This window comes from Phocoena sinus, chromosome 15, assembly GCF_008692025.1.
Source record: "Phocoena sinus isolate mPhoSin1 chromosome 15, mPhoSin1.pri, whole genome shotgun sequence".
NCBI classification, from domain to species: Eukaryota; Metazoa; Chordata; class Mammalia; order Artiodactyla; family Phocoenidae; genus Phocoena; species Phocoena sinus.
In genome coordinates this window covers 78,042,253-78,067,145 of record NC_045777.1, presented here as the reverse complement: position 1 = coordinate 78,067,145, position 24,893 = coordinate 78,042,253, and the positions used below count along the sequence as shown (strand labels likewise).

Sequence of the window (24,893 nt, the reverse complement as noted above, 5' to 3'; positions counted from 1 at the left end):
ACTCAGGAGGAAACCACATCTGCTCTGAGCGGCCATTCTTTGATCAGGATTTGAACGCGGTTCTCACTCAGCCTGCCCCGCTGCCCCTGCCCTCAGCCACAGTCACCCGGGATGTACACCTGAGGCTTGCACACGCTCCCCTGGAGGATTCATTCCATCAATCACTTCGTGAGTGATGCAGTTACTATCCGAATACTTACAGAGGGCCCACTGTGTGCCAGGCACCAGCTCTAGGGGTTGGGGCCAGAGCCCTTGTCAAAACAGGCCAAACCCTTCTCTCATGGGGCTCACATTCTGGTAGGGAAAGACACTGTAAAAATAAAAATGGGATGAGTGATCTGGAAAAAAAAAAAAAAAGCAGGAAAGAGGGGTGGGGTCCGCATGAAGTTTTGCTATTTTATGTGAAGTTTATATATATCAAGGAAGGCCTCTCAGAGGAGGTGCCCTTTGAGCAGAAACCTGTAGAAGATGAGGGTGGGAGTTACGAGTGTGTGGGAGACGGGCCAGGTGGAATGGCTTGTGCAAAAGCCCTGAGATGAGAGCACCTGGAACAGAGGGGCCAGCGTGGCTGGCTCAGAGGAGCCAGGAGGAGAGAGCTGGGAGTCAGGAAACCCTCCTGCGGGGCCCTGTGGGCCACGGAGGGGACAATGACGGGCGTGTCCCCGCACAACTGCGTGCGTGAGGCCACCCATGTCCGCACCACGGGAACCCGAGGAAGCCCAGAAACTGAAAGAAGAAGCAAAGCCCTATCTGCACGCTCCCTGCCCCCTCCTAACCGCGGCTCCGCCGCGACAGAGGCGACTTCCTTTTTCCAGCCTATTTAAGTCTCAGCCCGCAGCGCCCCGGAGAAGAGGGGGCCGCACGCAGCCCAGCCATGGGGGACCCCTTCATTCGCCACATCGCCCTCCTGGGCTTCGAGAAGCGCTACGTCCCCAGCCAGCACTACGTGAGTACCGGCCTGAGGCGCCCTGCGCGTGGGGACAGGACTGGCGGGGCGTAGGTGCCGGTCCCCGCGCAGCCCCGGGACTCCCGGCCCAAGACGCGGGCGGCCGAGGGGTGAGGGGGCGGGGCCGCGGCCAAGGCTCCCCGGCTCTGGGCCTCAGGCCGCCCGCCGGGGCCGCAGTCAATGTGCGCCCTTCAAAAGGTGCGCGCCGCCACCCGGGCCCTCGGTGCGAGGACAGCGGCTTGGCCCCCGGCCCCCGCCCGCCCACCCCACGCCCTGCTTCCCGCCCCAGCCCGGCGTCCCTTCTCCGCGCCCGGCAAGTGTCCCCGCGGCCCCTCTGGGAAGGGTCCTCGGGAGAGCGCCCTGGTGGCGATCAGTTACATTAGAGTCGTGACCCCTCCTGTAGGGTGACACCACCACAGGGACCAGAGGAGTCCCCCCTCCTGCCCTGGGGGAGCTGGAGGAGTGCAGGCCCAGACATGGCCATCCTATCACGGGGTCTCCAAACCCAGAGGAAGGCCAGGGAGGGATCCAATTAGTAAATTGGCACTTGTAGTGTATGTGCCAAGACCCTGCTTTTTTAACTTTTAATTTTGAAATAATTTCAAATTTACAGAAATGTCCCCCAAAATACCAATAACTCCAACATTCCTTCACCCACATTTCCTCTCTCCTCTCACTCTCTGTCTCTCCCCCTCCGTCTCTTTGTCCCTCCTGCTTTCTCTCTCTCTGAATATACATTTTCTGAATCATTTGAGAGTCATTTGGAGACACTGTGTTTCTTTACCTCTAAGTATTTATTACAGATGTGTATTTCTTAAAATCAAGGACGTTCTTTTACATAGCCAAAGGTGTCAAAATGAGGAAATTAACACTGATAAAGCACTGTTATGCAACCCACAGACTTTATTCGGATTTTACCAATTGTCCTCTTGTCCCTCCGTAGGAAAATTTTTTCAGGTCAAGCATCCAATCCAAGATCACACAAATTAAAACAAACGAACAAAAACTATCCAGGATCACCTGTTGCATCTGAGTTGTCATGTCTCTTTGGCGTCTTTAAATCCAGATCAGTCCTAATCGGTCTTTGTCCTTCTCAACTTCGACTTTTTGAAGAGATGGGGCCAGTTATTTTGCAGAACACCCCTCGATTCGGGTGTGTCTGATACTTTGTTAGATCTTAGTAATGCAGGAACACCCCAGAAGTATTGATACGTTCTTTTCATTGATCGTATCAGGTGGCAGGTGATTTTGATTTGTTCCTTTATTGGTGATGTTAACTTTGATCACTGAGTCCTGGACGTGTCCTCCAAGCTTCTCTGCTGTAAAGTTACTCTTTTCCCCTTTGTAATTAATAACTAAACTGTCGGGAGGTTATGTAAAGCTATGTGAATATCCTGTACCTTATAGTATCTGTATGACTCTTGCCTGAATCACATTGCTATAATGATTGCCAAATAATGATTTTTAAACGCTATTGGTCCTTCTGCATTTATTAGTTAACATTTTCCTGTGTCTTCCCTTCTTCCTTATTTATGTCAGTATGGATCCATGGATTCCTGTTTTATTAAGTGAGTTATAATCCAATACCATCATTACTTATTTTGATGCTCAGAATGTCCCAGGTTTGGTGACTGGAGCTCCTTCAGGCTGGCTTCTGTACTTTTTTTTTTTTTTTTTTAATATATCCTGTCATTCTTTTTTCTTGCGGCGGGGGCAGTGGGAGACAGGGTACCTGGGTACGTTCTTATGGCACAAAGTGGGCCAGCTTAACTTGGACTTTCCCAGCCCTAGTCCTGGACTCAACCATTTCACTAAAGAGCCCTGGTTCTTTTTAGTGGGAGTGATATTAGAACGCAAGATCTGGAAGCTGGGTGTGCTCATTGCCACCAAGGTGTCATGGCTCATGACTGCCTTTCCAGTGGACAGACTGGAGGAAATAGCTATTTCATATCATCCTTGCCTCTCATCACTTAACGTTTGTAGCTCCTTTTTCTCATTGCAGGAACCCTGGCTCCCAACGAGATCAGTATATTCACTCTTCTGCTCAATTCTAAACTACACATAAACTTGTTTCAGAATAATTACACCCACGCCACTATTAACAAGAAACCTACTAACCTATTAAGTCAAATTGAAGTTTTCTTTGCAGTTCTGAAAGTGCTGCAACTAAAAGCTATTTGGATTCTTTTCCATTTTCCTTTAATATTTAGGTTATTACCCATTTTATATATAGTTAAGTTCATTTGTTTCTGTCTGTTTCCAACTTTAAAGTTAAAAAAATCCTTGTTGATTTAATTTTACTTCTAAATATGTAAAATATTAGCAAGTTCACCCATTTAAAGTGCACTATGGCTTTGGGTATATTTCAAGTTCTTCAACTGTCACAACCATCTAATTTTTTAGAACATTTTTATCATCCCCGTTGGTAGCTATTCTTTTTATTCCCCAAGATTTTATTCTGAGAAACTTCAAATATACAGCAAAGTTGAAAAAAATTTCACAGCAAAACAAAACCAAACAAAAAACCCAACCAGGGACCTCCCTGGTGGTGCAGTAGTTAAGAATGTGCCTGCCAATGCAGGGGACACAGGTTCAAGCCCTGGTCCTGGAAGATCCCACATGCTGCAGAGCAACTAAGCCTGTGCACCACAACTAACTGAGCCTGCCCTCTAGAGCCCACAAGCCACAACTACTGAGCCCGTGTACTGCAACTACGGAAGCATCTAGAGCCCATGCTCCGCAACAAGAGAAGCCACCGCGATGAGAAGCCTGTGCACTGCAACGAAGAGTAGCCCCCATGCGCCACAACTAGAGAAAACCTGTGCACAGCAACGAAGACTCAACGCAGCCAAAAATAAATAATTAATTAAAAAAAAAAAAAAAAAAAACCAAACCCAACCAGACATATGCTTACTATCTTGATTATACCATTAGCACTTCCTATAGTACTTGCTTTATCACGTATGCATCCATCCATCCATCCACCCATCAATCTATCTTATTTTTGGTGCATTTCAAGGCAAATTACAAACATCAGTACACTGTCCTAAACGTTGGGTTGGCCAAAAAGTTCATTCCGGTTTTTCCTTAAGACCTTACAGAAAAACCCGAACGAACTTTTTGGCCAACCCAGTACTTCAGCATGCATATCACAACTAGAGTTCAGTGTTTTTCTGTAGTTTTTTTTCTCTTTTGATGGAAAATTTATGTAAAATGAAACCCACAAATCTCAGAGATACATTTGCTGAGATCTGACAGTACATCTCCCTACGTAACCCAAACTCTCATCAAGACGTAGACCGTAAAAAATAAAAAATAATAAAAAGATGTAGACCGTGACCATCACCCCATCTCACACCCCAGTCATTCCTCCCCATCCCCAGGTTTTTTCCACCTTAATTTAGTTGTGCTTGCTCTAGAATGTCATAGATATGGAATCATATGTAGCCTTTCACGCCTGGCTTATTTCACTCAGCATAATTTAGTGATTTTGAGATTCATCCGCATGATTGCACACATCAGTAACTTGTTCTTTTTTGTCTCCTAACTATTTTTGCAGGCCTATTTTTCCTTCCTGAGGTTTTTTGTTTTGTTTTGTTCTTGTTTGTTTTTAAATAATGGCTTTTTTGAGATATAATTCCCATGCCGTACGATTAACCTACGTGAATTGTACAATTCAGTGGTTTTTAGGATGTTCACAGACTTGCACAGCCATCACTACAATTGATTTTAGAAGATTTTCTTCATCACCCATACCCATTAGCAGTCAAACCTCAGCCCCCTTACCCCCAGCCCCGCCCAGCCCCTGGCAACCGCTAATCTACTTTCTGTCTCAATAGATTTGTCTCTTTTGGACATTTTGTGTGTGTGTGTGTGGCCACGTGCGTGGCTTGTGGGATCTCAGTTTTCCGACCAGAGACTGAACCTGGGACCTTGGCAGTGAAAGTGCAGAGTCCCGACCACTGAACCACCAGGGAACTCCCTGGACATTTCATAGAAATGGAACCATACAACAGCTTACTGAGTTCTTGTGTTGTCTGAGGTCAGCCCTTTCTGTATCTTACCTTCTGTTAACTCTCATACCAGCCTTAGCAGTGAGGTCCTACTTTTACCTTCAGTTTACAGATGAATTTGAGTTAATTTGAGAGAAGTCATCCCTCTTGCCCTGGGGACCATGAACTTGGTGCTCTTTCTATGGCCCAGGTTACCCCAAAGAGCATTCTCCCTCCCACCCCCAGTCCTGTGGGCTTCCACCATGGGGTGGGGGGCTGCCCAGGTGCATGGCTGAACGAGATGCCCCACCTCTACCGCTCCCCCAGGTCTACATGTTCCTGGTGAAATGGCAGGACCTGTCTGAGAAGGTGGTCTACCGGCGTTTCACTGAGATCTACGAATTCCATGTGAGTGCCCTGTGTTGGGGGTCCAGGGAGGGGATGCCACACCCAGTCCCAGCTCTGCCCTTTGGGGAGGGGAGCGGCCTAGGTGCTGACCAGGAGCTGAGGAACCCAGAGTCCCCCCGTCCCCTCCCAGCCCACAGATAAGGGGGCATTATTTTTTTTAACTTTAAAAAGCACTAAAGCAATTTTTATTTTGGTGCCCCAGGCCCCACTCCACACGCAGGGCCCTCCTTAACCAGGGAAGGGGCTTCAGGAAGCGTGCAGGTTCCTGCACTTCTCTTGTGTGAATTATTTAAAGTGAAATGCAAAGAAAACTGTAACCAGCCTTGTACACCCAGCACCTGGAGTCACAGCTGATATCACTGGGCCGTTTGCTATAAGGCGTTTTTTTTGTTTGTTTGTTTTAAAATTCATTTTATTGTTGGCTACGTTGGGTCTTCATTGCTGTGCGCGGGCTTTCTCTAGTTGTGGGAACGGGGTCTACTCTTCGTTGCGGTGCGCAGGCTTCTCACTGCGGTGGCTTCTCTTGTTGCAGAGCACGGGCTCTAGGCACGTCAGCTCAGTAGTTGTGGCTCGAGGGCTCTGTTGCTCTGTGGCACATGGGATCTTCCCAGACGAGGGCTAGAACCTGTGTCCCCTGCCTTGGCAGGCGGATTCTTAACCACTGCGCCCCCAGGGAAGCCCTAAGGTGTTTTTAAGATAAAGGAGATGAAACATTACAAAAGCAGTGAAAGTCGCCCTTCATCTCATATCCCGTCCCAGCTCCTACCCTGGGTGGCCACACACACACACACACACACACACACACGCGCGCACACACACACACACACGACATGCAGTAGTGTGGAGCCTGCATTTTCTGTAGTGCATATAAATGCCATCAGTGTGCTTTTTGCCTCTTTCTCAATCTTATTACTGTCACTAGGTTACTTTTTTTTTTTTGCTGTACGCGGGCTTCTCACTGTTGCGGCCCCGCCCGCTGCGGAGCACAGGCTCCAGACGCGCAGGCTCAGTGGCCATGGCTCATGGGCCCAGCCGCTCCGCTGCATGTGGGATCTTCCCGGACCGGGGCACGAACCCGTGTCCCTTGCATCGGCAGGCGGACTCTCTACCACTGCGCCACCAGGGAAGCCCACTAGGTTACATTTTTTGAGACTAGTCCATGCTGATGCTTTGTGGGGCTTCATCTCACCTCTTTAAACTGTTCTGGGTTATTCCATTGTAGGATTAGCTTCTTTTATTAATTGGTCGACTCATTCATTCATCCAACCACTATTTATTGAGCACCAACTAAGTACCAGGCACTTTCTACTTAGTGAGAAGGAAATGCTGCTGAAAGGCATAAAAGACAGATGCAAATCCTTGCCCACCCTAGTAGACCTTATGTTCTAGTGGAGGAGTCAGGATAACAGACAAACAAAAAAATAAGTAACTTATATAGTATGTTAGATGGTCCTTAGAATTACAGAGAAAAATAAAGCAGGGAGGGGAGGTGGGAAGGGTGGGACAAGGAAGGACAGGTGTCAGGGAGGAGGCCTCACTGAAGTGGGAGATATCTCCTTGAAGAAGGAGAAAGAGAGAGAGAGAGTGACCTATGGATCTGTGTGGGGGAAGAATGGGAATCGCACGTGCAAAGGCCCTGGGGCAGGAGTGGGCCTGGAGCATTCAAGGGTGGCTGGAGCAGAGTGAACAACAGGTGAGTGGGGCAGGAGAGGCGAGCAAGGCAGGCAGAGGCAGGTCACATGGTGCCTTGTAGACCAATGCGGAGCCTTGTAGACCAATGCGGAGCCTTTGGCTTCCATTCTGAGTGAGCTGAGAGGCAGGGAGGGTTCTGAGCAGAGGAGGGACAGGATGCAACTTAGGTTTTCAGAGGATCCCTCTGGATGCTGGATTGAGGACAGACAAGGGAGGGGGAGGGGTGAGTGACCTAAGAAGGTTATAATAACCAGACCCAGTGGAAGCTCAGACCAGGGTGGTGGCAGCAAGTGTAGTGAGAAGAATCAGATTCTGAATAGATTTGGGGAGCAGAACCGAAAGAATTTGCTGATGGATTGGATGTGAGGTGGAAGAGAAAGAAGAATCCAGGATGCCACCAGGAGCTTCTCGCCTGAGCAATTGGAAGGGTATTTAGGTCATGTCCAATCTTGTGTTCTACAGAGCTGTAGTAAAACAGATGCCTTCACATCTGCTTTTCTGTCTAGAAAATCTTAAAGGAGATGTTTCCTATCGAGGCAGGGGACATCAACCCAGAGAACAGGATCATCCCCCACCTGCCAGGTGAGGAGCAGGCCTGAGTCACCTGGGCAGGCTCACCTGTCCCAGCTCCCCTCACCTGCCCTCTGATTGCCCCCTCCACTCCCACCCTCTCCGGACTTGACCTTTCGAGTGTGCTCACTGGTCCTCTGGTGCCCCTCCCTGGTCCGCCCAGCCCCGCGGTGGTTTGATGGGCAGCGGGTGGCCGAGAGCCGCCAGGGCACCCTCACCGAGTACTGCAACTCGCTCATGAACCTGCCTGGCAAGATCTCCCGCTGCCCCCACCTCCTCAACTTCTTCAAGGTGCGCCCTGACGACCTCAAGCTCCCCACGGACAGCCAGTGAGTGCCGGGAGGAGGAAAGGTGGTGGTCAGACCCTTGCCTGGAGCGGGTGGGACTATCCCCATGTTAGACAGGAGGAGCCTGAGGCTCAGAGAGGGGAAGTGACTTGCCCAAAGTCACACAGCAGGGAAAGCCAAAGAGGCAGGATTCCAACTCTGGACACCCCCAGCATCCCTGCCAAGTTTCTACCTGGACCCCTCTGGGCCTCAAGGTGCTGGGGGTCGGGGGGAAGGCACTGTGGGCTGGGGGTCTAAGGTCCTAAGTCCTTGTCCTGACTCTGAGACTGCCTGGCCGTGGGACATGGAGCCTTCTGAAGGCAGCTTCTCCTTCTGTGACCGGGTGGTGAGGGCCAGATGCAGTAGTGGGTGCTGGGGAGAGTTGCTTACAAACTGTGAAGTGTGGAGCCCCCGAGAGGATGTGGGGGGCCGGTGGCCTCTGTTCCTTCCTGAGCCTGTCTCAGGCCCCTGCCTATCCTTTGTCACCTCATTCTCTGCCTGCCCTCGCCCCAGGGATCTCCTGTGCTCAGGGCCCTGCGTGGACAGCATCGGAGATGCTGATGAGATCTCGCGGGAATGTGCTGTGGAAGGTCCTTCTCTCTGTCCCCCTCTGGTACTGAGTGCTGGGGGAGGCCTGGAGGACAGGGCTGCCGTAGAGACAGCAGGGCTCCCGCCAGTGCTTCTGGACCCTTGATCACATCCCCAGTCCTGGGCGGGGCAGTTCCCATTGGCCCTGGGGTTGGGGGCGCCCACTCCTGTTGGTTTCCGTCTCGAGGCTCCAGCAGAAGGGAGCTGGCCCACGAGCCTTCTCCTTTGGGTCTACAGGAGGCTGGGGCCCCTCCTCGGGCTGGCTGAGCAGAGCCTGTCCTCCTCAAAGCCCTGTCCTTCTAGTCCAGTTGCTACCTTCTCTCTGCGGCGGCCCCCATTTCCCACGTTCCTTCTGGGAACTTTCTTGGCAAGTTCTTCTGGAGGTCTGCCCGGAGCATGCTGTTCTCCAGGGGAAGCTGAGCGTCTAACCCAGACTGTTCTCTGATGCAGGGTGAAAAAGCCAGAGACATACCTGATGCCCAGAGATGGCAAGAGTAACGCTGCAGGTGAGAGGCCGCGGTCAGCCAAGTGAGGGTCACCCTAAGGGACTGCTGACACCATCAGGGACCCTGAGCTCGGTGTGTGCAGGGAAAAGAGCAGGAGGTGAGAGCAGCTGTGAAGGGTCTTGGCGGCTGCACTGAAGTGTTGGGGTCTTTGAGGGTCACTGGTCAGTGAAGGGAGCTCACTGCTCCATGGCTGCAGCGCCCAGCACAGACCCTGGCTCCCAACAGCCTAGAGGATGTTCTGGCTGAATGAATGAACAGATTTAGGGGCAAAAGTGGCCTTTAGGGGTGACTCAGGGGCATGACAGTATCTAGTCTTTATTGCATGATAATTGTTAATAACATTACCTAACATTTATCGAGCATGTACCCTGTGCCAGGCGCTATTTTAAGTGTTTTCCATGTATTAACTCATGTAATCATCTCTATAATAGTATGAAATAGGTACAACTGTGCTATTATCCCCATTTTGCAACTGGACAACACTGAGGCTTGACTTAAGTTGAGATTCTTGACAAGGGACACACAGCTACTAAATGTGCGATTTCAGCCAGTCGGTGGGACACACGGTCAAGTACTCTGGGCTACTCAAAGTGTGGTCCAGTGACCAGCAGTGTCTTAGGTCAGGCTGCTATAACAAAGTGTCATAGAGTGGGTGGCTTAAATAGAAGAAATGAATTTTCTCATAGTTCTGGAGGCTGGAAGGCTGAGATCAAGTTGTGGGCAGGTTTGGGTTCAGCTGAGGCCTCTCTCCTTGGCTTGCAGACGGCTGCCTTGTTGCTTTGTCCTCACGTGGCCTTTCCTCTATGCATGCAACTCCCTGGTGTCTTTTCCTCTTCCTATAAGGACACCAGTCCTATTGGATCAGGGCCCCACCCTTATGACCTCATTTAACCTTAATCACCTCCTTGAAGGTTTTAGCTCCAAATACACTCAGAGTCTAAGGTACTGGGGGTTAGGGCTTCAACATATGAATTTGGGGGTGGGGGGACACAATTCAGCCCATAACAGGCAGCAGCAGTACTGCCTGGGGGCTGGTTAGACATGTAGCCTCTCAGGTCCCACCAGAGGCCTATGGAATCAGCACCTATGTTTCAGCAAGATCCCTGGGTGATTTGTGTGCACCTTGAAGTTGAGAAGGGCTGCTTGCTAACCACATCAAATGAGAAAGAGACCATGTGTAAAGTGTGTGACCAGTGTCTGGAACACACTAGGTGCTCAATAAGTGCAGGGCTGCGAAGACGAGCTTGTCTTTGCTGCTTTCCAGTATACAGGGTGCGTCTACCCCTGGCCTGTCTGGAGCTGGGTGGGGATGGGATGCCAGTGCCTGTTCAGGTGGCCTACACAGGGCCCACAGGGGAGAGCCAGGACGAGGCGCCCACAATGTCCACTCACCCTGCCCTCCCTCTACCCAGACATCACGGGCCCCATCATCCTGCAGACGTACCGCGCCATCGCTGACTATGAGAAGAGCTCAGGCTCCGAGATGGCTCTGGCCACAGGCGACGTGGTGGATGTCGTGGAGAAGAGCCAGAGTGGTCAGCCTCCCCGCCCTGCCTGGACCGCCCTCCCCTGGCGCCTGGGCCCATGGCTACAGGCCCCCACCAAGGCTCTGCCCCCCAGGCAGCCCCAGGCCTCCTCCCCGCCTGGCCCACGGGGGGGCTCTGGCTCCTTCAGGGGCCCTGACTGTTCTCCCCACACTGTGGGTCACCCTCTCCCTGAGAGTGTGCCCCAGGGCAGCTCTGGGGATCTGCACACATTCTGGGCTGTGACTGTGCATCTCTGGGGGTTATATCCGGGTGGACAGGTGAACTTCTCACCATGTGTGTGATGTGGGTTCTGAGCTGTAGTTCTGTGACCCTGTGGGTACTGGTGTGTGTGATTTTGGTGTAGAGTGTGGTGAAGGTGACATTTCTGGATCTGAGTGTTGGACGCCTGTGTGTCTGTGTCTGAGTGCCCTCACCCACCCCTACCCCCCACCGATGGCCGAGGGAGGCTCCCAGGCCCGCCCAGACCTACCGTCCCGTATCCCTGGCACAGGCTGGTGGTTCTGCCAAATGAAGACAAAGCGCGGCTGGGTCCCGGCGTCCTACTTGGAGCCCCTGGACAGTCCCGATGAGGCAGAAGACCCAGAACCCAACTATGCAGGTGCCCCTCCCCTCCTCGGCCTCAGGGGTGGGAGAGAGGGGCAGGATTGAAGAGCCAGAAGTGACTGCTTTGGGGTCAGACATGACTGTGGGCTGGGCAGGAGGGGAGGCAGGGCTGAGACCCTAGGTTGGGTCTAGGTGGGGTAGGAGGTGGTGCCCTTGGTCAGGACAGGGGGAACCAGGAGGTAGGATAGAGGTGAGGGGGATAAGGTCAGCCTGGGACACCGCGTGGCTGCCAGCCTGGGGCCGGGTCCAGTGGGAAGCTGCATGATGAGCCAAACTGAGGCTCAGGAAGGAGGGCTGCCTGGAGGTGGGGGCATTATGGCTGACTAGAATGGAAAAACTGGCAGCCCCTGGGCTGGATGGGTCTCACGTGGGGTTTGAAAAAATTTAGTATTGGTTGCCCGTATTTTGCAATAGAAAGATCTTACAATTTTATATGGATTTATGACTCCTCTTTAAAAATTGGGCAAGGCGTGTGTATTGGGCCTGCAGCCCCACATGCCAACAGTGGACTGGAGTTGAGTAGCTCAGGTGCCACTGGATGGGTGCTCTACCTCTGCACTTTCTGCCTAGCCACTCCTCGTCTGCAGGTGCCTGGCCAGGTCTCTGCAGTCATGGGTGCTCCTGGCCTCTGGTGTGGGTGATGGTGGGTAGGAGCGGGCGAGCTCCCCTGGGTAGAGTAGGCAGAGGGCACAAGTCCAGAGTGTCTCCACGAGGAGGGGGGAGGGCTGGAGGAGAGAGGTCCTGGGCTCCAGCTGGAGGAAGCCCCAGGCCCAGAGAGGAGGGGCGGGGTGGTGAGCCCCGTGCTGGGGGGGGCTTCACACTCTGCCCCTCCCCTCTCCAGGTGAGCCCTACATCACCATCAAAGCCTACACTGCCCTATTGGAGGATGAGATATCTTTGGAGCAGGGCGAAACCATCGAGGTCATTCATAAGCTCCTGGATGGCTGGTGGGTCATCAGGTAGGAGAGCTGTGCCCTCCCTCCCAATGCACCTGCCCTGAGAGTCAGCCTGGCCTGGGGTTGGGGCTGCGTAGGCTCAGTGCCGACTTGACTGTGTGACTCTGGGTAGGCCGCTGCCTCTCTCTGGGCTGTTTCCATTTTGGAAGCAGACTCGTGATAATCCCAGCCTGCCCGTGTCTCAGGGTTCAGTGTCCTTGTCTGAGTGGGAACACCTTTCCTTTGTGACTTGGGGTCACATCCCCTGACCCGTCCATCTATTCATTCTCCAGCAACACAATTAATTGTATTATTATATTTGATAGCTGCTAGAGCAGACCCTGTCATCCCTTTTCCTTTTAAAATCCTTCATTGCAATTTCCATCTGTTTATTCCTCCAAGAGAACGTAGGAATACTAACGTGTTTTCCTGGTTCTGGGGAAAGCAGAATCCCGGGCTCTTGCACACGATTTCAGAGCCCTGAGTCACAGGGCTCATCCGTGACCCCAGTGAGCTTGTGGCCACAACACCCCCCCATCAGCGTGGCCCTTGGCTGGGGACTTTGAGGCAGGATTTCTCAACCTTTTACTTTTTAAATTTTATTGGCATATAGTTGCTTTACAGTGTTGTGTTAGTTTCTGCTGTACAGCAAAGTGAATTAGTTTTTTGACCCAAACTCAGTTAACCCCCATTATGCACCCCTGAGACAATGTTTGTGAGTCTCCCACCAGCCAAGAAGAATCAGAGTTTTACAGAGTAAGGTTTGTGTTATGCAAAGGCTGTTGTTTTTTTTTTTACTACCAAATGTAGTAGTGAGAATGGAAAGAAAAATCTTCTCAACAAGTGGTGCTGGAACAACTGGATATCCCTATGGGGGGAAAAAATGAACCTAGATCCCTGCCTCACACCATACACCTTTATTTGGAACATTTCACAGATTTTACCAAGCACAAAACCCAAAACTCAAAAGCTTTTGGAAGAAAGCATAAGGGAACTTGGTGACCTGGAGGTACGCAGAAGTTTCTTAGGACACAGAAGGCAATCACCATAAAAGAAAAAACTGACAAATACAATATTGCAGATGTTTTGTAGCAAACACCTGTCCCTGGGGAGATGGATCTGCTAACTTCCTCCCCCTCTCAGCGTCACAACTGGGAAGGCCTGTGTGGCATTGATGAGGAAACTGAGGCATACAGGTGCAGGGTCTGGTGTTGGCTGCCGTGTTTGCCACCTCCCAGCTGCCTTGACCCCCAACCGTTTAGAGGGAGCCTTGACCCCATGTCTGAGGCCCCGCCCCTGCAGCTGCTCAGGCCTCAAGGGCTGCCTCTGTTGCAGGAAAGAAGATGTCACAGGTTACTTCCCATCCATGTACCTGCAACAGGCAGGGCAGGACACAGAGCAGGCCCAAAGCCGGATCAAGAGGGGAGCGCCGCCCCGCAGGTGAGCAAGAGCCTCCGGGGCAGTGGGGGGGGGGGGGGGTGCTGGGCGGGGCTGAGGAGGGTACACCACGGCTTCCGTCTGTCTGTCCAGGCCCTGGATAGGCAGTGCTGGGATAGGGGAGATGGTGCAGGGGCGCTCAGCCTGGCGGGGTAGGCAGCACCCTCACTGGATGGAGGCCCCCTCCCACACTCTGGGGCTGGCACGGGGGCGGTGGGAAAGCAGAGGTGTGAGATGGTGTGGAGATGGCGGCTCCGATGCCTAGAGTCCTCGGGATGGCCCGTGAGGGCTGCGGCAGTTCGGAGGGCTTTCCTGGGGAGGGGGTAGGCTGGAGGCTGGTGAGGGGTGTGGGAAATGGGCCTGGGCTCTGAGTCAGGGCAGGGGTCCGCGTCGGTGAGGGACAGTCGCCTTCATGCCCCGCCCAGGCTGTGCTGGACCCCCCCACCCCGCCTCCTTCCCACTCTCAACCTCCCCGGGCTAGTCTTTGGACTCCAGGGGTGGCCATGAGAGTCCCCTCGGGCAGGGACGCGGGAAGGGCAGGGACGTGGGGCGCTGACCAAAGCCCCTGTCCTGCTGTGCCCAGGTCGTCCATCCGCAACGCGCACAGCATCCACCAACGGTCACAGAAGCGCCTCAGCCAGGACACCTATCGGCGCAACAGTGTTCGTTTTTTGCAGCAGCGCCCCCGCGGGGCGCGGCCGGGGCCCCGGAGCCCGGGGAGCGCACTGAGTGAGTGAGGGCGGGGGCCTGGGGGCAGGGCCTGAGTCTGGGGGCGGGCCCCGGGGCGGGCCGGAGGTGAGGAGGGATGTGGCCAGCATCGAGGGTGATGAGAGGCGGGGCCTTGAGGGGTGGGGCCTGAAAAGTGAAGAGAGGCGGGGCCGAGCAGGCGGGGCGGGCCTCAGCTGGCGCTGTCCTCCAGCAGAGGAGGAGGAATCGCTCCATACCGAGCGCCCCAAGCCGCAGCCGGCCGTGCCCCCGAGGCCCAGCGCAGACCTCATCCTGCACCGCTGCAGCGAGAGCACCAAGCGGAAGCTGGCCTCCGCCGTCTGAGGCCGCCCCCACATGACGCTCTTCCCACCTCCAGCCCCTATCCCTGTGTATACATGTATAGAGCCTGAGGTTTGGCGGCAGACGGCAGCCCTTGGCCCCGCCCCACCTAGCTATCCGCCACCCTTAATAAATGTTGCTTGGAGTGGACTGATGGTTTGCAAAGTCTCGCTGCGGGCTGGGCAACACCCTTGGTATTTCTAGAAATAGGACTGAAGGCTGTGAGCTCTACTGGGGGAAGATGCAAGAACTGAGGTCCGGTTGCGTACTTTACTGGCCTTTTGCCCAAGACCAAGTGTGCGCAAGGCCAAGTGCAAGAGGAAACCCCAGTCCCCTCTGACTGTCTGACAGACTGCCTACTTGAACTCTGGCCTCACTGCGGAAGAGTTCTGAAGAAGAGTAGACACAGGGCATAGTTGGGAGGGGAGGTGAGCCAGGGCCCTAGGTGAGCTTGTGTGTGCACCCTGATTACCCAAAAAAATGTAGTTTAGGTATAGGGAGACACACCTTAGATGTAAGGACATAACAAAGTGAAAGTGAAGGGATGGAAAAAGATACTTCATGCAAATGGAAACCGATAGACAGCTGGAGTAGCTATACTTAGATAGAACAAAGACTGTAATAAGAGACATTGGCACTACATAACAATAAAGGGGTCAATCCAATAAGAGGGTATAACATTTGCAAATATTTATGCACCCAACACAGGAGCACTAACATATAAAAAGCAAATATTTACAGACCTAAAGGGAGGAATAGACAGCAATACAATAATAGTAGGGGACTTTAATACCTCATTTACATCAATGGATAGGTCATCCAGACAGAAAATCAATAAGGATTTTCCAAGATAAATCATATGTTAGGCCATAAAACAAATTTAAGAGGACTGAAGTTATATCAAGCATATTTTTTCTAGCCACGACGGTATGAAACTAGAAATTAATTACATGAAGAAAAGTGGAAGACTCACAAACATGTGGAGATTAAACAAGTTATGAACAACCAGTGGGTCAAAGAAGAAATCAAAAAGAGAAACAACAACAAAATACCTTGAGAAAAATGAAAATGGCAATGTAACAAACCAAAATTTATGAGATGTAGTAAAAACAGTTCTAAGAGGGAAGTTCATAGCGATAAATGCTTACCTCAAGAAACAAGAAAAGTCTCAAACAACCTAACTCAACACCCCAAGGAACTAGAAAAAGAAGAACGAATGAAGCCCAAAGTTGGTAGAAGGAAGGAAGGAACAAAAATTAGAGCAGAAATAAATGAAATAAAGACTGAAAAGAATAGAAAAGATCAGTGAAACTAAGAGCCAGTTCTTAGAAAAGATAAACAAAACTGACAAACTTTTAGCTGGACTCAGCAAGAAAAAAAGAGAGAGGACTCAAAATCAGAAATAAAAGAGGAGATGTTACAACTGATACCAAAGAAATACAAAGGATCATAAATGACTACTGTGGGGACTTCCCTGGTGGCGTAGTGGTTAAGAGTCCGCCTGCCGATGCAGGGGACACGGGTTCGTGCCCTGGTCTGGGAAGATCCCACATGCCACGGAGCAACTAAGCCCACGAGCCACAGCTACTGAGCCCACACGCTGCAACTACTGAAGCCTGAGCGACTAGAGCCCATGCCGTGCAACAGGAGAAACCACCGCAATGAGAAGCCTGTGTACTGTAACGAAGAGTGGCCCCCCCTCGCCGCAACTAGAGAAAGCCCAGCAACGTGCAGCAACGAAGACCAAACACAGCCAAAATAAATAAATTTATTATTTTTTAAGTTTACTATTCTTGAAAAATCAAAATAAATAAATAAATAAATGACTACTGTGAACAATTATATGCTAAACTAGAAGAAATGGATAAATTGGACAACCAAGAAAAAAATGGATAAATTGCTAGAAACATACAACCTACAAAGACTGTGATGAAACAAAATCTGAATGGACCAATTATTAGCAAGGAGACTGAATCAGCAATAAAAAAGTCCCCCAAAACAAAAGTCCAGGACCAGATGACTTCACTGGTGAATTCTACCAAATATTCTTCTCAAGTTCTTCTCCAACTCTTCCAAAAAATATGAGGGGAACTCTTTCATATTTTATGAGGCCAGCATTACCCTGATACCAAAACCAGACAAGGATGCCACAAAAAAAGAAATTGCAGGCCAGTATCCCTGATTACCATAGATGCAAAAATCTTCAAAAAAGTATTAGCAAACAGAATTCAACAATACCTTAAAAGGATAACACACCATGATCAAGTAGGATTTATTCCAGGCATGCAGTGATGGTTCAATATTCACAAATCAGTCAATGATACACCACATTAACAAAACAAAGGATAAGAATCATATGATCATTTCAATAGATGCAGAAGAAGCATGTGACAAAATTCAACACCCATTTAGAATGAAAACACTCAAAACAGGTATAGAGGGAACATACCTCAACATAGCAAAGGCCACATATGACAAGCTCATAACTAACATCACACTCAATGGTGAAAAGCTAAAAGCTTTTCCTCTAAGACCAGGAACAAGACAAGGTTGCACACTCTCACCAATTTTATTCAACATAGTATTGGACGTCTTAGCCAGAGCAATCAGGGAAAAAAAACAACAACGAAATAAAAGACATCCAAATTAGAAAGGAAGAAGTAAAACTGTCACTATTTGCAGATGACATGATATATGTAGAAAACCCTAAAGACTCCATTAAAAACTCTTAGTACTAATAAACAACTTTAGTAAAGTTGGAGGATACAAAACCAACACAAACATCTGCTGCGTTCCTTTATGCTTATAATGAACTATCAGAGTGAGAAACTATCAGAAGACAATCCCATTAACAATTGGATCAAAAAGAATAAAACACCTAGGAATAAATTTAACCAAGGAGGTGAAAGACCTGTATATTGAAAACTATGAGACATTAATGAAAGAAATTGAAGAAGACTTAAAAAATAGAAAGATATTCTGTGCTCATGGATTGTAAAAATTAATTTTGTTAAAATATCCATACTACCCAAAGCAATATACAGATTCAATGCAATCCCTATCAAAATTGAATGGTATTTTTCACAGAAATTTCACAGAAATAGTACAAACAATCCTAAAATTTGTATGGAACCACAAAAGACCCCAAATGGCCAAAGCAATCTTGAGAAAAAAAGAACAAAGCTTGAGGCATCACACACCCCAATTTCAAACTATGTTACAAAGCTATAGTAATTAAAACAGCATGGTATTGGCATTAAAACAGGTGCATAGATCAATGGAACAGAGTAGAGAACCCAGAAATAAACTCATGCATATATGGTCAATTAATTTACAACAAAGGAGCCAAGAATATGTAATGGGGACAGAACAGTCTTCAGTAAATACTGTCTGGGAAAATCGGACAGCCACATGCAAAGGAATGAAACCGGACCACTATCTTACACAATACACAAAAACTGATGACCAACTTAAGTGTAATACCTGAAAACATAAAGCTCCTAGAAGAAAACATAGACAGTAAACTACTAGTATAGGTCTTGGCGATGAGTTTTTGAATCTGCACCAAAAGCAAAAGCAACAAATGCAAAAATAAACAAGTGGGACTACATCAAACTAAAGGCTCCTGCACAGCAAAATAAACAATAAACAAAATGAAAAGGCAGCCTATAGAATGAGAGAAAATAACTGCAAATCATATATTTGATAAGGGGTTAATATCCAAAATATATGAAGAACTCATATAACTCAATATCAAAAACAAACAATCCAATTTAAAAATGGACAGAAGATCTGAATAGACATTTCTCCAAGGAAGACATACAGATGGCCAACAGGTACATGAAAAGACGCTGAACATCATTCATTCAGGGAAATACAAATAAAAACCACAATGACACAGCACCTCATACCTGTTAGATTGGCTATTATCAAAAAGACAAAAAAATAACAAGTGTTGGCAAGGATGTGGAGAAAAGGGAAGACTTGTGCACCGTTAGTGGGAATGTAAATTGGCTCAGCCACTATGGAAAACAGTATGAAGTTTCCTCAAAAAAATTAAAAATAGAAATATCATATGATCCAGTTATTCCATTAGAATCTGGGTATTATGAGAAGAAAATGAAAACACTAAAGATAACTGCACCTTGATGTTCATTGCAGCATCATTTACGATAGCCAAGATATGGAAACAACTTAAGCGACCATCAATGGATGACCAGATAAAGAAATTGTGGCATAAATACACAATGGAATATTATTCAACCATAAAAAATAATAAAATCTTGCCAGCTGCAACAAAATGGATGGACTTTGAGGGCATTATGCTAAGTGAAATAAGTCAGACAGCGAAAGACAAATACTGTATTATCTCTCTGATATGTGGAGTCTAAAAGACAAAGAAAGAAACAAAAAACAACCAAGCTCTTGGATACATTAAACAGATTGGTGGTTGCAATAAGTGGAGGGTGGGTGGGGGTGGAAGAAATGGGTGAATTGTTATTTACTTATTTATTTTAGTTTATATAAATTGAATAAACATTTTTTTAAACTGGCAAATATAAACAGGAGAGTATAATTGATCTCTCATTCCAGATTCAGTTGAAAATAGCCATCCTGGGGCCATTACTAAGGCACAGAAAGGGCACAGAAATTTAGACGTCTACCCAGTTTTTACTCCCTGAGACATAGTGGGGGTCTTGGCTAATAGAGCTGTGAATATTCAGTGAAGGACAATAGTTTATCACACACACAAAGAATTATAATTTAGCTATAGGGAGGGGCGCCTCTGATTATTCACTGAGAGCCTGCCCAGTTAGGAGGTTGTACCAGAAAGCGATTATTCACCACCCACCCCAGCACTGCTGCTAGCCCATGGCCTCCAAGTCTTTGCTGGTGGGTCTGTCCCCAAATGCAAAGATACCATGATGCAAACAGGAGCTGCAAATCTCATAAAAGATGCAGCTTGTCTCGAAGGCCATGGGTAGCATGGAGAGCTTCTCTTCCTGTGTGGGAAGCAGCATATGAGGCTGGACAAAGCTGGTCACTTAGAGATAAGAGGAAATGGGTTTCTCCCAGTCTTGGCTCAGTCATACGAGTGACCATGCTGGTCAAGCCACTTGGCCCAGCACACACTACAGGTAGAGAAGGAACCTGGGAACCCTGGGAGTTGAATCAAAGCAGAACAGCCCCATGAATGGTCCAGCCAACAGAAGGCAGCCCAGACTGAACGCTGAGGTCACCTCCCTGTTACCTGATGGGCTAACCACCCGGGAGCCACACGTGACAATGATGAGCGGGAGCTCTATGACAGATGCCTGCCAGGGCTCCACGTAAGCATGGTGGCTGCTTAGAAAAGGAAGAAGAACATGGACCTTGGAGTCACATGAACCTGGGTCTGAATCCTCTCCTGGCTGCGTGGCCTCAGGCAGACCATTTAATCACTCTGAGCCCCAGTTGCCTGTCTAAAAACGTGGGGGCTGGTCTTTCCCCGCAGGGTTTGCAGGACCACGCCTCTCGTGTTCAGAGTCAACATCTGCTCGGGTACACCAGAAGCTGGCCTCCCCTGACTTCCGCTGTGAACCAGTCCATCCTTCATTCACTTCCCAGGAAGTGAGCCTCTGAGCCAGCCAGACCCAGCTGGACCTGCAGTCTACCTCCCAAGGTCAGGAACTGCCCAGGTTGGGTCATTCCTGTGTCTGAGGACATACATCCAGGCCCCAGCTGGGGCTGGGTCCGCTGCCCAGGTGACCACCTAGAGGTTGGTCTCTCCCCCGGGCAGCTTCCCTTCATTTCTATCAATGCCTTTTCCTCCACTGCTTCCTGAATGGGTCATCAGGTAGGATCTTCAACCTTTTTGTACCCTAATCAGATTAATTCCTCCAAATCTGGAAAGTATTCACAATTTGGGGTCACTAATTCCAGCAACTAATAGATACTAAGAACACAGATATCTCTAAGTTTATGTCTATATCTGTATCTGCATCTATATGCTTTTTTTTGAGTTGATAAATTTTTGTGACCTTGTGTGACTTTTTTTTTTGCAATTGAAGTATAGTTAATTTACAGTGTCATGTTAGTTTCAGGTGCATCTATATGTTTTTAAGTGACAACCCTCCAGAGGAAAAATTCTATAAAGGAAAGGACATTATTTGGTCAACTGACAAAACTGGAATATGAATGGTAGACCAGACAAAAGTATTGCCTCAGTGTTCAATTTACCGGAGTTGGTAACTAAATCATGGCTATAGAAACCCTCTTCTTAGAAAATACTCCTTAAAGTATTTAGGGATAAATGAGGTAAGCAGCTTTCCCTCAAATGGTTCAGAAAGAAACTACGCACATATGTTTATATACATTATTACAGATAATCATACAGTCATTTATACACACAGGCAATGTTATACACACACACACACACACACACGGGAGACAGAGAGAGGGAGAGAAAGCAAATGAATGATAAAACGGGGTAAAATGTTAATAATATGAGAATCTGGCAAAAGGGCATTAAGTGTTCTTCAGGCTCTTTTCATTTCTGCAACTTTTCTATACATTTGAAATGATTTCAAAATAAAGGTTAAAATAAAAAAAAAAGACAGCCCCCAAACCTCAACTTAGGCTTTGAAAACCTACGTTATTTGTTTTGGGATTTTCCATTTTAAGTCCTACCTTTCCAGGTTCGTGTGGAGGCAGGGACAGCTAAGGCAGAGACGCCACAGTATGTGAACACGTCTCTAACTGATTCTCCTTCAACTTGGAAACACGTGAGGTCACACGGAATTCCATGCCAGTGGCGGGGAGATAGATGTGTGTGCACATATACCCCCAGTGCATATATGCATCTGTCTCTCCATTTCTCTGTGGACTGATTTAAACTTTGGGATGCAGCCCCAATGCCCACAAGGGTCAAGCTAGTATGTGAGTGAGTGAAACAGGCCAGGCATAAGAAGAGTCAACTACTAGAAATACAATAAAACTTTCTTGATTTTTACTGGGCTATGGGGAAACATAAAATGTCATAAAAACAAGTATGATAACTGCAAATGACATTTCTGAGTCAAAGTGGGAAAAAACAGAAAACCAGATCTATTTAATAACTCATTTTCTCATCTTGCAACCCCTCGGGCCTAGAGGATTCTAGGCTTCCAGCCCACGGGATCCTGCGGGAGTGTGTTTCATCACGTCGCGATGTGGAGTACAGAATCCCACTGGGAGTCCTTCAACTGGGAGCAGTACTCAGTTTTACTCAGTTTCATAATGGAAAAGAGCTGTTCACAAATGTAGGTACTCCCGAACATGGAGAGAATCTTGGCACAGTGGGTTTTGTACTTGGGATAGCTGCTCCAGAGGTATTTATAGAATTCTGGTATCCCAACCTTGTCATATTTGGTTTTCAGGACCGTGTTGCACTGTAGATCAATCACCTCCATCTGGAGCGCTTCCTGGACGCTCTCGATCTTCATGGAGAAAGGGGAGCTGAACAGGGTCAGTTCACTTTCGTAGAGTTTGAAATCAGACAGCCTTTTCTGGAATTCCGTCTTTAGCTCCACGATTTTGGGAATGTAGTTCAGCCCATCGCTTTCGTTTCTGGAAACCGATTTCAGGGTGGGAAAGTGGGCCAGGTTATTCCTGGCCAAATGAGTCTCCCAGAGGCACAGTTTAGCCAAGAACGCCCGAATCAAGTCATACATCTGTGTCACGATTTGGGAATGCCCTTGGAGAGAGATATTCAACGTGTTCAGATGCATGGTCATGTCCACCAGGAAGGCCAAGTCTTTGATCCAATCTTGAGAGCTCAGCTGAGGCAGGGGCTTGCCTCTGGAAGACATGAAGGAGTCAATTTCTTCCAACGAGTCAAAGAACCTCTTCAGCACCAGCCCGCGGCTGAGCCACTTAATCTCCGTGTAGTACAGAAGGCTGCCGTATTGGCTGTCCAGCTCATAGAGCAAAGTCGTGAACTCGCTGTGGTTCAGTCCGCGGGAGCAGATCCAGTTCACGGCGTTAACTACCACGCTCATGATGTGGTCCATCTTTAACTTTTGAGCACAGAGCGATTCCGGGTGAATAATGCAACAAACGGACTTCAGATCTGAGCCCTTGCAAGCCATCGCCACCTTGGACTTGAGTTTTGTGACCAGCCCGTCGTTGGCATCTACCATTGCAGGAGTGCCAGTTGAGGCCACACTTACTAATTTCGACCAGTCGATATTAAACTTTTTAAGACTTTTCTCAACACGCAAAAAGATCTCATTTCCAGATTTTGTCCCCGTCATGGGCACCGTATCCAAAAGTTCTTCCGATACATCAAAATTCTCATCAACGCCGCGGATGAATATGGCCAACTGGGTGGTGTTATTTATATCTGTGATCTCGTCGATGGCAATAGAATAGGCCACAAATGATCTGATTTTTTCACGTAATTTCTCCCATAAGTTCCCAGCCACGTCTTCTATGGGCTGGACGGCAGGGTTTTCCTTTGGACTCACATTTGCAAACACTCGTTTTTGCTCGGGACACACGATGTCTGATGACCCTAAGAGGTACTTTCTGAGCCCTTTCTTCAGCTCCTGGAGCTTCTCGTCGCGCATCTTCTCTGTGTACTGGTCATAGTGCTTGCTGTGGTTGGTTTGATAATGGCGTCTCAGGTTGTATTCTTTGGACACAGACATGCTCTGTTTGCATATTAAACACGTAGGGATATTCTGCACCTCCACGAAGAAATATGCTCTCTCCCACTTTTCTTGAAATACACGGCCCTCTTGGTCTATCTTTCTTTTTCCCACTTTTGATAGAAACATGGAGACAAGAAACAGTTCAGTTTTCTCTTAAATCGACTGTTAGTCTAACACCAGCAAGAGCATGATGACAAATGCAAGGGATAAGGTGGCGGGGTGGGGCGTGGTTAACTGGAGAGCACCCCAGCCCTGCAGAGGTGTGGGGTGAGGACGGGGGACACTCGGGGCAAGCGAACTACTGCCAGAGGGAGCATGGCCCTGGCCTGCCCAGATCTTCAGATTGCTAAAGAAAACCTGGAAATGGACTTTTATGAAAAAGTCCCCGGTTTTTCAATGTTGGCCACTAATTCCCTTTTTTAAAAGGTAGATGAGCCAAGGGGCTTCCCTGGTGGCTCAGTGGTTAAGAATCCGCCTGCCAATGCAGGGAACACGGGTTCGAGTCCTGGTCCAGGAAGATCGCACATGCCATGGAGCAACTAAGCCCGTGCACCACAACTACTGAGCCCGTGTGCCACAACTACTGAAGCCTGCGCACCTAGAGCCCGTGCTCCACAAGAGAAGCCACCACACCGCAACAAAGAGTAGCCCCCGCTCGCTGCAACTAGAGAAAGCCCGTGTGCAGTAACACAGACCCGATGCAGCCATAAATAAATAAATAAATGAATGAATAAATAAATAAATAGATAAAATTAAAAGGTAGATAAGCCAAAAGAAAGACAACTTTGGTGAGGTTCAGCAAGTGGCTATGCTTGCCCATCTGGTTTAAATGAGAATGATTTGAAAGGGTATCTGCATTTTAACATATATTTTTTCATTTGATTTTCAAGAGAAGTTTGAAATAACAGAGAAGGGAATGAGCACAGAAGACGTATGATTGAACTGCTGTGAGTCCCAAAAGACACCGGTGATAGCCACAGACCCTCACAGAACTTACTTGTTTTCAATGTAAAGAAATGGGCCACGACGCAGGTGAGCTTTACTTTGAAAGAACATAGGTATAAAAATTCACTTTAAGAAAATGTAGGCAGAGACAAGCAGTCAATTTAGTGGCTGCCTGGGGCTGGGGGTGGGAATGGGAAATGACCAGAAATGGGTAGGAGGAATCTTTCGGGTGGGGGGATGGAAGTATTCTGATATTAGATTGTGATGATAGTTGCACAACTCCGTAAATATACTAGAAATCACTGGATTGTGTACAGTTTGCACAAGTGAATTTTACGGTATGTAAATTTATGCCACAATAAAGCTATTAAAAACGTAAAAAGCTATTTAACAACCAGAGGAGTTTAGGAATAATAATTGTGGATTTTAAAAGAACACTTTAGTTTCCAAATTTAAATGAGGAGGTTCCCTAGATGACTCTTGGGAACATTGTTACATGTTATGCTTTTTTTTCTTTCTATAGGTACTTTACTTTTTTAGAATTTTATTGAAATATACTTATTTACAATGTTGTATTAGTTTCAGGTGTACAGCAAAATGATTCAGTTATACATACATATGCATATATATATAAGTATATATATATATATCTGTTCTTTTTTAGATTCTTTTCCATTAT

The 24,893-nt window shown here is 48.3% G+C and overlaps 2 protein-coding genes across 5 annotated transcripts in view; one reads left to right on the top strand and one right to left on the bottom strand.

Annotated features, from left to right (window-relative positions):
* Nucleotides 1–800: 800 nt before the first annotated feature.
* On the top strand, nt 801–20,248 carry NCF1 (neutrophil cytosolic factor 1). 3 transcript variants are annotated; one of them, XM_032604634.1, is made up of 11 exons: nt 801–946; nt 5,266–5,346; nt 7,545–7,620; nt 7,772–7,937; nt 8,973–9,028; nt 10,441–10,563; nt 11,066–11,173; nt 12,020–12,137; nt 13,449–13,553; nt 14,134–14,279; nt 20,092–20,248. In XM_032604634.1, exons 1-11 carry the CDS (start codon nt 875–877, stop codon nt 20,217–20,219), a joined length of 1,179 nt encoding a protein of 392 aa, XP_032460525.1. In that variant the 5' UTR covers nt 801–874; the 3' UTR covers nt 20,220–20,248. The 3 variants fall into 3 exon arrangements, with proteins under 3 accessions (XP_032460525.1, XP_032460524.1, XP_032460523.1); XM_032604633.1 differs by lacking the exon at nt 20,092–20,248 and adding an exon at nt 14,473–14,747; XM_032604632.1 differs by lacking the exon at nt 20,092–20,248 and adding an exon at nt 14,470–14,747.
* A 1,315-nt stretch (nt 20,249–21,563) lies between these two features.
* The window catches only part of LOC116739843 (general transcription factor II-I repeat domain-containing protein 2), a 54,443-nt gene continuing 51,113 nt past the window's right edge, over nt 21,564–24,893 (bottom strand). For both annotated transcript variants that reach the window (XM_032604630.1, XM_032604631.1), the window contains one exon: nt 21,564–23,379. In XM_032604630.1, the coding sequence (XP_032460521.1) occupies nt 21,776–23,379 (1,604 nt within the window). In that variant the 3' untranslated portion in view covers nt 21,564–21,775. The remainder of the gene's footprint in view (nt 23,380–24,893) is intronic.

What these genes read in the sequence shown, in the direction of transcription:
- NCF1 (XM_032604632.1), top strand. Translation starts at nt 875, where the DNA reads ATGGGGGACCCCTTCATTCGCCACATCGCCCTCCTGGGCTTCGAGAAG. An exon ending in GATGGCTGGTGGGTCATCAG is followed by an intron (nt 12,138 to 13,448) that starts GTAGGAGAGCTG and finishes CCTCTGTTGCAG; the next exon opens with GAAAGAAGATGTCACAGGTT. An exon ending in GAGCCCGGGGAGCGCACTGA is followed by an intron (nt 14,280 to 14,469) that starts GTGAGTGAGGGC and finishes GCTGTCCTCCAG; the next exon opens with CAGAGGAGGAGGAATCGCTC.